This window comes from Schistocerca serialis, chromosome 5 (assembly GCF_023864345.2).
Source record: "Schistocerca serialis cubense isolate TAMUIC-IGC-003099 chromosome 5, iqSchSeri2.2, whole genome shotgun sequence".
NCBI classification, from domain to species: domain Eukaryota; kingdom Metazoa; phylum Arthropoda; class Insecta; order Orthoptera; family Acrididae; genus Schistocerca; species Schistocerca serialis.
The window spans coordinates 416108655-416121452 of NC_064642.1; the positions used below are offsets into that span (position 1 = coordinate 416108655).

Sequence of the window (12798 nt, forward strand, 5' to 3'; positions counted from 1 at the left end):
CGGCTTATGTAGATCCAAGAAGACTGCGACAAGGTGCTAGCAGTTAGCAAAAACCTGTCAGATTGCAGTTTCCAATCTGAGAAAATGTTCAGTTGGAAATTGTTATTTTCAGAAGCCACACTGATATGGGGACAAAAGGCTCTGAGATTCGAGTACCCAACATGATCAGAAGCTAACCATCCTCTCAAGCAACTTACAAAGAACATTCATTAGGTCAATCAGTCAGTAGTTGTCGAGAAACATTGGGTTGTGTGTGCCAAATGCGGTTGAAGGCCATGAATATATGTTGCCTCTGGGTAACATCCAATGTCGAATCATCTGGTTGTGGATGGAATCCGGATCTGGGGAAATGTCAGGTGAAGAAAAAAAGAGAACACCTCGAACAACTAGAGACAGGACGTTCATAGTCACAGGACACGGACATTAGTATGTTCTGAAGAAATGATTAACATTCCAGTCACCTCAGATTAGCATATGCCCTGCTGGCTAGTAGGCACAGGGTCCACCATGAGCCCAGATAACTTGTTCCATGTGTGTTGGCATCGATGTGTATACGGTACGAATGGCATTCTGTGGTAAAGCCATCCACGCTGCATTCACCTGGTTCCAAACTTCATCTGTGGTGGTTGACATTGGGTCACAGCACTGCACCTGTCGTTTCACCATATCCCACACATTTTCAGTTGGCGGCAAGTCTGGTGATCTGGCGGGCCAGGGCCAAAGGCTTACATCCTGTGACACCAAGGTGTGTGTTCATGCAGCAGCATGTGCTTGTGCATCGTCTTGCTGAAAAATGGCATCTGGGGTGTTGTGCAGAAAGTGTATGGCTACAGGTCACAGGATGTCATTCCCCACTGGTCACAGTGTCCCGGATATGCAACAACTGAGATTTGTGGTTGTACCCAATAACACCCCACACCATAAGGCCTAGAGTTGGTGCTGAATGTCTTGTGCAAATGCAGTCACTGTGATGCCACTCCCCCTCTCTGCGGCGAACCAAAACACGGCCATCATTTCAAACAAACAGAACCTGGATTCATCAGAAACCACTATCTGATGCCATTCCTGCACTTTTGTCAAAGGTAGGCAGAGAAGTGGACGATGCGCATGTAACTCATGCCATAATAAACAACAATGGACTGTCACCCCAGATAGTGTCCAATGTATTACACTGTTCCATTACACTGTTCAAATGTTGCACCAGAGGTGAGGATCTGTCTTGCAATGCCACTCGGATGAGGGGTTGATCTTCTCGTGGGGTGGTCTGGGGGAGGGGGGGTTGCAACATAACCCATCTTGTCGTCTTCTACGGCCTTCTATGAACCATTCTGCACACACCCATTGCACTGTTGAAAGACTTTATCCAACACGAGTAGCAATTTCACAAATGGATGCAACACTCTCTCTCATGCCTTTCAGACTCACTGATTTGACAGTATTGTTCGTGCATACGTCTGTGGGGTACCTCGCACGATCAGTCACACTGATCCATTACCTTGAGTTTATAGTGACAATGAGAGCCGCAGGCACATTTTACTAGTAGGTGGTGTCACACTGTGATATTGATGTTGACCCTGAAGCTCTGGACTGACATGGTTCAAATACTAATCATTTCTGCAGAACATACTAATGTACATGTCTTGTGAATATGAACATCCTATCTCTAGTCATTCAAGTTGTTCTGTTTTTTTCTGAACATGAGTGTATAAAAATGTAGCAAATAAAGCAGGAAAGTGAATTCAGTTATCTGAAAAAAATAGACAGAAGAACATGCAAAATGAGAAAAGAAAGAATGGCTAGATCACTAACATAAATCCATAGATGTGTGTGTGTGTGTGTGTGTGTGTGTGTGTGTGTGTGTGTGTGTGTGTGTGAAAGAAATTTTTGGTGAAAAGATAAGCAGCTGAACATCAAGAACTCAATGGAATTCCAGTACTAAGATAAGAAGCAGAAGTCAAAAGATGGAAGGAATATGTACAAGGGCAATATACAGGAAACAAACTTCAATCCATATCTCGTAAATGATAGAAGTAGATAAAGGTGAGAAAGGAGATGTGACACTGCAAGAAAAATTGACAGAGCACTGAAAGTCCTGTATTGGAACAAAGCATCTGGAGGCGATGACAACCCTTTAGAATTACTGACATCCTTACAAGTTGCAATTACAGCAAAACTTTCCCATCTGGTGTGGTGGACAAATAAGGCAGGCAATACTTCTCCTCATGACTTCAATAATAAACCTTATCTCAGTATCTAAGAAAGCCGGTGTGAGTATTATCGAACCAAAGCTTTTGACACTGTTAACAAGAAAACACTTTATCAAATCCTGAAGTTATAAGGGATAAAATTTGAAACAGGTGCAAGGCAGAGTTGTACCCTACCCCCCAAAATTATTCAATCTGCATATAGAGCAAAAAGGGCAGGAGACCAAGGTTAAATTAAGAAAGAGAATTGAAAATTAAGGAGAAGAAATTAAAACTTAAAGGTTTGGCAATGCCATTGAAATTCTATGAGATATGGTAAAGGACTCTGAAAATCAAGTGAATGGAATTAATAGCGTCTTGCAAATAGGTTATCAGATGGTCATCAACAACAATAAAATGAAAGTAAGTGATTGTAGTAAAGTTAAATTGGGTGATGCTGAGGAATAGATAACACTTAAAGTAATAAATGAGTTTTCCTATTTGGGCAGCAAAATGACTTGACAATGGCAGCAGTCAAGAAATTGTAAAACACAAACTTGCAACAGCAACAAAAGCATTCTGAACAGAGAAATTTGTTAATACTGAATATAAATTTAAGTGATAGGAAGTTTTTTTATGAAAGTATTTGTCTGGAATGTAACCTCATAGGGAAGTGAAACACATGGATGGTTAAGAACACAGATAAAAAGAGAAGAATATAAATTGTGGTGTTAAAGTAGAATGCTGAAGATCTGATGCACAGATTGGATTAATTAAGAGGTGTTGCACTGAAGAGGGAAGAAACTAATTCCATGGAAAAAAAACTTGCTAGAGGGAGAGATACGTTGACAGGAGGCAGGTCAAGCGAAGTTTACGGTACAACCCATTTGCTTTGACCTGTGATGTAGCTGTTGTGTTGTGTAACATTGTGTGTAAAATGGATCATGTTTGGAAGAATGGACAAAGGAAGATTGTGTTTCGTTACCCATCAACATCGAGGCCATTAGACACAGAGCACAAGCTCCGATTGTGTCAAGGACAGGGAAGGAAATCGGCCGCGCCCTTTCAAAGGAACAATTCTGGCATTTGCTTGGAGTGATTTAGGGAAATCATTGAAAACCTTAATTTGGATGGCCAGACGTGGGTTTAAACCATGTCCTCCCAAATGTGAGTCCAGTGTGATAACCACTGCGCCACCTCGCTAAGAGGACATGATGGAGTATAAAGAGGTACTCTTTCAGAGTGGGAAAGTTTATGCCTCTAAATTGTTTGCGAGGGCTATTAGCAATTCATTGGACTCCTTGACTGCTGTTTGTGAGACTAATATTGGAAAAGTTTTGTTGAAGAGTTAGGTTGTTGTTAGGAAGTATGGGCAACAGATTCATTTACAGGTTTCAAATTATCAATGCGGTGTACTGTTTATGGTTAGAGATTTTGTTAAAAGTTTTGTTTCTTGTTACTTATGGATGTGACAATGAAGTTCATGAGTAGGTCTCAGCATCCTGCAATGGGGAATATGTCTATCACAATTAAATTGCTACAGTTATTCAGTTAATTTCCTTAGTACATGAAGTGTTACGTTTCTAGCGAAGGTATAAAATTGACCAACATAGCTGCATCCCAAAGCAGTGACCAGTATATGAGGTGTTGTCACTGGACAACTTAAGGCATTCTATCTGGAGGTGTTCTTGGTTTTAGAAGTCTAGGACAGTCATTTGATAGGTTTGTATTGATGGCATACTATTTTTGCAATCTGTCAATTTCTAGATTTATGTGTCAGCTGACTTTGGTTACCAAGTATTTTATGGTTTTACTTATTGTAGCAAGTACTGTAGGTTGCTAATGTGCATAACTGAGTGTTTCTTGCATGTTAAAATTGGTGTTAATATAATTTCCCATGAATTTTTGTGCTGTTGGCAATTATGACAGATTGTTACTCATAGGTACTTGGAGTTTGTTTTGGCAAACTTGGTGAGATTAGGTTTTTGATATTAGTTATATGGGAAAGTTTTGGTTTTGTGGTATCATAGACTGTTTTAGCTATATAAGTCAACTGATACTGGATCTGTTGATTTGCATGTGAATTTCATATACAGACAAAGCTTAATTTCCAGTACTGTGTTTTGAATTGTGTGTAAATTTCTAGTACCTTTTTTTTTTTTTTTTTTTTTTACTGTGGGCTTCCCTTAAGCTACACAGGTGATGTGTATTTTCTAGTACATGTTTTCCTATTTTTACTGTGGTTCTATTGACAGCTGAGGATTTCTACTGCTTCATTTTTGCTTCTTTTGGTGGGTTTAGTATTAGGACTGTTGTATAGTCTGCCCTCGTCAAAACCCCCACTGATTTCTGCAACAGTCCTATTAGTATTACATTACTTCTGCAATTAAATTTTTTCTTATTGGTTGTGTGTGTCTCCATGTGTAATGCGTGATGTCATGGTCACTGTACTGTATAAGCTTGAAATGGGGGGGGGGGGGGGGGGTGTCTGCCACCTTGCTGAAATGAGAAAATGAGAGGTGAAAGGGGACGGGTGTTGCCGCAATCTTTGGTTTTGCCAGCTCCTGAGGCACCATGAAATAGTTAATTTGGTAACTGAGGGAAACGTGAGGTACAAGCTGCTACAGAATACCTAGGAATCATTACAGTACACACGTTCAAATTTATTTAGATTGCAGTAGTTGTGAAGAAATGAAGAGAACTGCACAAGATAAGACTACCATGCAGGGCAGCACGACTCATCTTTATATATACATCTAATTCCGTAGGAACTAATTGAGGAGCATATCTCCATGGTCGTGGAACGTGTCTGTACATGAAATTACAACATAAAAGTAATAACAGATAAAATAAAGTGGTTATAACTCCCAAAAAAGTCAAGCCATAAGTTTAAGTAAATGGATTTCTGTCTAGCATTAAATGAGCGAAAGCTGCAAATTCTTGGGAATAAGCTGATAATGTTAATAAGAATCGAGAGTAAAGAATATACATATTGAGAGGCCAATGTCAAAATACCCAGACTAGTGGACAGGGATTGACTAGAGGTTCGCCAACTTAACCATTTGTTGCCCGAACTGCCTGCTTCTCTACCAAAAACATCCTCTGAGAACGGGAAGAGTTGCCCCAAAACATAATACCATATGACATAAGAGAATGAAAATAAGTAAAGTAGACTAATTTTCATGTCAAAGAATCACTTACTTCGGATACTGTTCGAATATTAAAAATGGCAGCTTTAAGTCTTTGAACAAGATCCTGAACTTGGGCTTTCCGCAACAATTTACTATCTATCTGAACACCCAGTGGTTGTTGTGGACTTCCGACTGGAGAACAACAACAACAAATAGTTACTTCAAACCATGATCACTGTTTGGAAACAAGGGAAAAAACAACAGCAAATTGTACAATTAGCTGAATAATGCACAACTCAGTACGAATGTAGATCAGTGGTAATAACATTACTTACAATTTTCTCATAACAATGTTAAAGTGCTTACTGTATGGTGTCAGAGAAATGCAAATGACTGGTTGGTCAGTTTGTGGGATTGAAGGGACCAGACTATTAGGGCCATCGGTCCCTTATTCCACGAACTTTAAACACCCACAAGAAATAAAAACAAACAATGGAGATGACAAGAGACGACACAAGACAAGAAAGACACAGACAGAGACCAGAAAAAAGGAATTAAAATCACACCGAGTGTGAAAGTGGTTGGCCGACCATAGAAACGAAAAAGGAAAAGCCAACCACCAAGAAACGCACTAAAAACCCCAGCCTAAAATCGTAGGCCAAAGGCCAGACTCAACACAAAAAAATGACAAACACTTAGATGAAGCGATAAAACCCCCATGCACGAATAAAACTCAAAACTAAATCTGCCATCGCAACGTAATCTGATAAAAGTGCAGGAAGCGTATCAGGCAGCGCAAACGTCTGCCTGACCAGAGTTAAAAGCGGGCAGTCCAACAAGATGTGGACCACCGTCAAAGCTGACCCGCAGCGACAAAGGTGGGTCCTAATGGTCCAATAAATAACTGTGTGTCATCCAGGTGTGGCCAATGCGCCACCGGCAGAGGACAACAGAGTCCTTGCAAGAGACCTGCAAGGAGGAGCGCCCCACATCGGTAGCCTCTTTGATGGCCCGAAGTTTTTTGGGTGAAGGAAGGGTGCGCCATTTTTCACCCCAGGTGTGAAGTACCTTCTGCTGCAAAACTGACCTGAGGTCACTCTCCAAAAGGCCAATCTCCAAGGCTGGTGCACCGACAGCATGTTTGGCCAGCGTGTCAGCACATTCATTTCCCCGGATGCCGACATGACCAGGGGCCCACATAAGGACCATAGAGGGGCCGCGGGTAAGAGTATGGAGGGACTACTCGATAGCCATCACCAGACAATAGTGAGGGAAACACTGGTCGATAGCTCATAAACCGCTCAGGGAGCCATTACAGATAACAATGGACTCACCTGAGCAGAAGCGGATATACTCTTGGGCGCGAGAGATGGCGACCAGCTCAGCAGTGAAAACACTGCAGCCAGCCAGCAATGAGTGTTGTTCATAATGATCCCCTAGAGTAAGAGCATAACCAACACAACCAGCAACTATCGAACCGTCAGTATAGACAATGTCAGAGTCTTCAAACGTGGCAAGGATTGAAAGAAAGCGGCAGTGGAGGGCCTCAGGAGGGACTGAGTCTTTCGGGCCCTGTGCCAAATCAAGCAGAAGGCATGGGCGGGGCACACACCACGGGGTTATATGCAGATGGGCCCGGAAAAGAGAAGCCCAGAGAGCAGAGCTCTGACATGAACCGCGATCGTACACCCTGACCATGCCACTGTTCCAGAAGGTGGACGATGGACTGAGGGAACAGGAGATGATAATTGGGACGCCCGGGCAAGCTACAAAAGTGTGTAGCATAAGCGGCTGGTAATCGTTGGCACCGGAACCACAATGGAGGGACACCTGCCTCCACAAGTATGCCGTTGACAGGGCTAGACCGGAAAGCTCCAGTGGCGAGTCGGATCCCGCTGTGAAGGATGAGGTCCAGCAACCGCAATGCGGAAGGGGATGCTGAACCATAAGCCAGGCTCCCATAATCTAGACAGGACTGAATTAACGCCTGGTACAGCCGTAGAAGGGTAGACCAATCAGCACCCCAGCTGGTGTGACTCAAGCAACAAAGAGCATTAAGATGCCGCCAGCACGTCTGTTTCAGCTGCCGAATATAAGGGAGCCAAGTCAACCGGGTATCAAAAACCAGTCTCAAAAACTAATGCTTCTCTACCACAGCAAGAGATTCGCTGTCAAGATAAAGCCGTGGCTCAGGGTGAACACTGCATTGCCGGCACAAATGCAAAATCAGGTCTTGGCAGCCGAAAACTGGAAGCCGTGCTTCTACAGCCAAAGACTGCGCCTTGCGGATGGCACCCTGCAGCTGCCGTTCAGCAGCTCCAATGCCAGTGGAGCTAAAGTATGGGCAGAAGTCATCAGCATACAAACAAGCTGAGACAGACATTCCCACCGCCACAGCGAGACCATTAAATGCAATTAAAAAGAGGCAGGCACTTAAGACAGATCCTTGCGGCACCCCATTCTCCTGAACTCAGGAGGAACTATGGGAGGCCGCAACTTACACATGGAAGCAACGAAGCGACAGAAAATTTTGTATTAAAATCGGGAGCGGACCCCGAAGACCCCAACCATGAAGCGTAGAGAGGATGTGATGTCGGAGCCAGAAGGCCCCGAGACTCAAGTAGCCAACTCAACCTCCGGCTCACCATGCGTTCGAGCAACTTGCAAAGAACGTTGGTGAGACTGGTGGGGCGGTAGCTGTCCACCTCCAGTGGGTTCTTGCCATGTTTCAGCATGGGGATTACGATGCTTTCCTGCCATATTGACAGGAACTCACCCTCAACCCAGATATGGTTGAAAAGTTCTAAGAGGCGTTGCTGGCAGTCCACCGAGAGGTGTTTGAACATCTGACAGTGGATGCGATCTGGCCCGGGAGCCGTATAAGGGCAAGCGGCTAGGGCACTTTAGAATTCCCACTCACTGAACGGAGCATTGTACAATTCGCGATGGTGTGTGTGAAATGAAAGGCTCTGATGTTCCAACCACTCTTTCAGGGAGTGGAAGGCCAGTGTGTAATTCGCAGAAGCAGAACTCTGAGCAAAATGCTCCACTAAGCGGTTTGCAATTGTGTCGGAGTCAGTACAGACTGCTCCATTCAGTGAAAGTGCAGTTGCACTGACGGGGGTCCGATAGCCATAGAGTCGTCTAATCTTGGCCCAAACCTGCGATGGAGAGGTACGGAGGCCAATGGTGGAGACATACCTTTCCCAGCATTCCTGCTTAAGTTGGCGAATGAGGCGGCGGGACCGCGCACGGAGCTATTTAAAGGCGATGAGGTGCGCCAATGAGGGATGCTGCTTGTGATGCTGGAGTGCCCGCCTGCAATCTCTAATCACCTCAGTGATCTCGGGCGACCACCAAGGCACAGTCCTCCGCCGAGGGGTCCCAGAAGAGCAGGGAGTGGCAGATTCTGCGGCAGTAACGATGCCAGTGGTGACCGAGTGAACCACCGCACCAATGGCGTCATTAGAAAGAGGCTCAATCGTGGCAATGGAGGTGAACAAGTCCCAGTCAGCCTTATTCATAGCCAGTATGAGGGGTGCCCAGAAGAGTGACGCAGTGGCAGAAAGTCGCCCAGCAACAGAAAAGGTGAGGGCAATTGGGCTATAAGTGCAGCCAAGACACGCTGCAGGAAATCACCATCCGGTGGAAGATAGACACTGCAGACAGTAACAGCGTGAGGTGTCCACACCTGAACAGCGACAGCCTCTAAAGTGTTTGTAGAGAGACACACTCACTGTAAAGAGAGTGAAGGACGTAGATGCAGATGCCACCAGATACCCTCTCATGAGCTGCCAGTTTCTCATAATAACCCCGATAGACAAGGAGGGCAGGGGTTTGCATTGCTGGAAACCAAGTTTCCTGAAGAGCAACGCAGCATGGGGTGTTATAGTGACAGAAACATCCACCAGCTTCTTACAAGCGAGTAATGCCTGTGACTGCGCAGAGGATCCTGTTTTTATCAAGACTGGCCCGGACCACATATTTGACAAGCCCTCCACCTCCCCGAACTTGTCCTCTAAATGCTCTACAAAGAACTGAGGCATCACGGACACAAAGGATTCCCCATCAGCTCTCGTACAGACTAGATACTGGGGCGAATACATCTCCCTGCCATTCATAGCCTTTCGTTCCTCCCATGGTGTGGCCAGGGAGGGGAACAATTTGGAGTCATACATGTTTGAATTAAAGTGAGCCCTCGAATGCTTAGAGACTGCTGGTGGCTGGCCATCAGCAAGAGAAGATGTGCCACGCTTCATTGCGTGTCATCCACCTTGATGCCACCTACTCCGACCAAGGGCCCTCCCCACGGGCGCCACCTAGCCACAGCAAGGGCCATCTGGAAGGATGGCCACTGCCAGGAGTCCCGATGCCCCAGGGAGATAGGCGTCTACTCCTTGGCATAGGTTGGAAGTTAACAGCTCAGGCATCAGTAGAGTGATCCCTGTGTTGTCAGGGGCCTACAACCAACAGGGTACATGGCGGCCCCACCACAACGGACTGGCTACCATGCTGTCTATTAGGTGGCAAGTGGTCCATGGTGGTCGTCAGCACAGAAAGCGACACTGCAGTGTGCGTGGTGGAAATCGCACCCAGGAATGTATCCTCGCCCAAGAGATGGAGAGCGAGTGGAACTGCAATGCAACGACGAATAAGCTAGCTAAAGGTCTCAATTTACAATGGACACAATGCACCAAGTAAGGCACCCTTCCCTACTCGGCTCGCTCTTCGGAATAGTTTTGAAATATGGTGGTCAAACCAAAGAGGGGACCATCACATAAGGGCCAAAACATTTGAGACTCCTTTTAGTCATCTCTTACGACAGGCAGGAATACCATGAGCCTATTCTTACTCCCGAACCCGCAGGGGATTGCAAAGGAATGTGTCAGTAGCTGATTGTACGTAGTCAATGAAAGGGCTGTGTGTAGACTGTTTTGGAGTAATTTCTGGAAGCAATTGTGCAAGTAGCAACTTCTATACAAAGCAAGTAGCAACTTCTATACAAAGCCAAAGTGCACAGTGTTTTGGAAAAAGCAATACCAAAGTTTGTGGAGTACTCATTATAACTGCTAACATGAAGCTTACATTCTGGACGGTACAACGGATGCAAGTACTTCAAATTTTACTTTTAATCTGAATTTGGGGAAGAAACAGTAACTGCCAGTAATGTGAACACAATGTTTCTAAATGTTCACCATCTTACAGCATAAATTTAACTAGCTTCAATTTCTAATAATAATAACTTCAAGTTCTAGTAATAGTTGAGAGAGAGAGAGAGAGAGAGAGAGAGAGAGAGAGAGAGAGAGAGAGAGAAACAAATCACCACTACTCCATATGTTTTTCCAAATTTCAAAGTTTCCTTCTCTTTAATTTGTAACTTCAGAAAAACAAACATATTGCTTCTTTACAAGAACTATTTCTCAACCTTGGCAACTATGGTACAACAAATGACAAATAAATGTGGATTCTTCTACTTGAAATCAAAAATTATGAAACGTAACAAATTATATTCTATATGATACAAATAACAAATGAGGTGTGAGCACTAACCTCAATGTCAAAATCCAGCAGATTGAAAGCTGCCCTAAACAAGGAACAAAAGTGAGCTATACAGGGCACTTCCCACCATGACTGTATATCTGAAAAGAAAGAATATTACAAATAAATGTTTATATACTGAAACCATATGTAAATCTGTATGTTGACATACATATACTATAAAATCTCAGATCCTGCTGGTACACTGTTAACAACTGCCAAAATCTCGTATAATTAAAGACCAAATGCATTCGCTACATGACTGCAACGAAATATCACTTTCAAACCGGGAACAGAAACATTATCATTAATCAATACTAAAAGAAAAATATGATTTTCGGCAAAAAAGGAAAAAATGTGAAGGTAACATCCCTTTCATCATCTTCTGTGACAAACTATGAACGAAATTATTAAGTTGATTAACTTCAACAAAGATTGTATATGTAGGCCTAACAATACTGAACTAATTGCTATAATTTTACCTTGCATTCGGATTTTTTTTATAAGTAGCTTACTGTCATTATGGTAGAAAACAATCCAGACTTTAATTTATACACCGTCGCACGATTTTATGAATTTCCTGGTTCAATAGAAATAAGAAGTTTCCAAGATCTTTAAATGAGGTAATGGTGATTAGTTTTTACATTAAACGCTCAAGCTGTAAAACTGCAGAAAACTTTCAGTTTTCTGGAGTTTGTTAACACGTTGTAGTTAACTACAGAACGTAATGAAACAAGAATTACGCGTGTTCACATAATTTATAATAAACGGGAGGAACCTGACAATTCACAATAAATTACAACTTAAGATTACATCCCACGTCATGAAATGCTAAATCTTTCGATACCTGGGCATCTGGATCTGACAAGATGAACACAAATAAAACCAGTACAGAACACCGCTCCAAATGTAAGTGGAAACATTTCTTCGATATTCTCATTGAGTATGATGTCGATTCGAAGCAATTGAATTTTCCGTGGTTTCTAATACAGGTAACAATGTAATACCATGAGTACATACTACTTCCAAATTAATACTGAAATTAGAAAAAAATAGTAACGTTTCACACGCTTAATAAATTCCGTTACTTTTCACACAAAAATGTTTCGTGTAATATAGTTCATATTAATTTTTCACGAAATCTGTCAAACGAAGATACTGTAAATATCGCCATCCGTAGAGTATCTCTCATTAGATACACGAGCAGACGTATGCAAATGACGTTACGCTCGACTAGCGGCATGACAGGTATCGTAATTCATTAAATATTCTGGTTTCACGATAATTTACACATACTTGACAACAAGGATTTAATCTAGCTTGCAACAAATTGTACGAGCATAACCTAAACATGCTTTATTATCTAAACATTTCGTATGATACAAATTATAAAAAATTCCGGAGTAAGTACCATACTTATAAGAATAACAAATATTTATTTACCATCCATTTGTGTTCACTCTATGCCCTAAATTAAAACACAACTACACAACTTCAACGGCAAAATCCCTCCAATGTTTTGTTGTTTTGAATGGCCGGAAGTACTCAATGTTAGAAGTTTTACGAACAAATGAAAGGCATGTTCCGAAATGGTAAATTCTTATGACATGACGTATAAATGTAATGAAATGGTTGTGTTTCTTTCATATTGTGAATGGAAATAGTAACAACTACATGCAACTTTGACATTCAGTAGTTTTAAATTGAACAATATTTCATTTAAACCCAAATCTATTTCGATTCTGCTTGCTGTTTTGAACGGCAAGTGCTATCGATATTACGCATTCGATAGCGCGGCCGTTAATCGATCAATGAGGTCGAAAAAGTAGCGATTGTCAATCCAAACTAACATCTCTCGATATAAATTTTGGAGAGATGACAAGTATGACAAACAAATTTTTGTTCATGGCAAAAAAGCGGATAATACTCATTTGTTAGATGGAAGA

General features: G+C 42.6%; 1 protein-coding gene across 1 annotated transcript in view; it reads right to left on the reverse strand.

Annotated features, from left to right (window-relative positions):
• LOC126482350 (uncharacterized) overlaps positions 1 to 12390 on the reverse strand; it is a 281287-nt gene extending 268897 nt beyond the window's left edge. Inside the window, exons 1-2 of the mRNA XM_050106430.1 lie at positions 12296 to 12390; positions 10865 to 10953 (exon numbers count right to left, since the gene is read on the reverse strand). Coding sequence (XP_049962387.1) covers positions 10865 to 10953; positions 12296 to 12302 — 96 coding nt within the window. The 5' untranslated portion in view covers positions 12303 to 12390. The remainder of the gene's footprint in view (positions 1 to 10864; positions 10954 to 12295) is intronic.
• Positions 12391 to 12798: the final 408 nt, after the last annotated feature.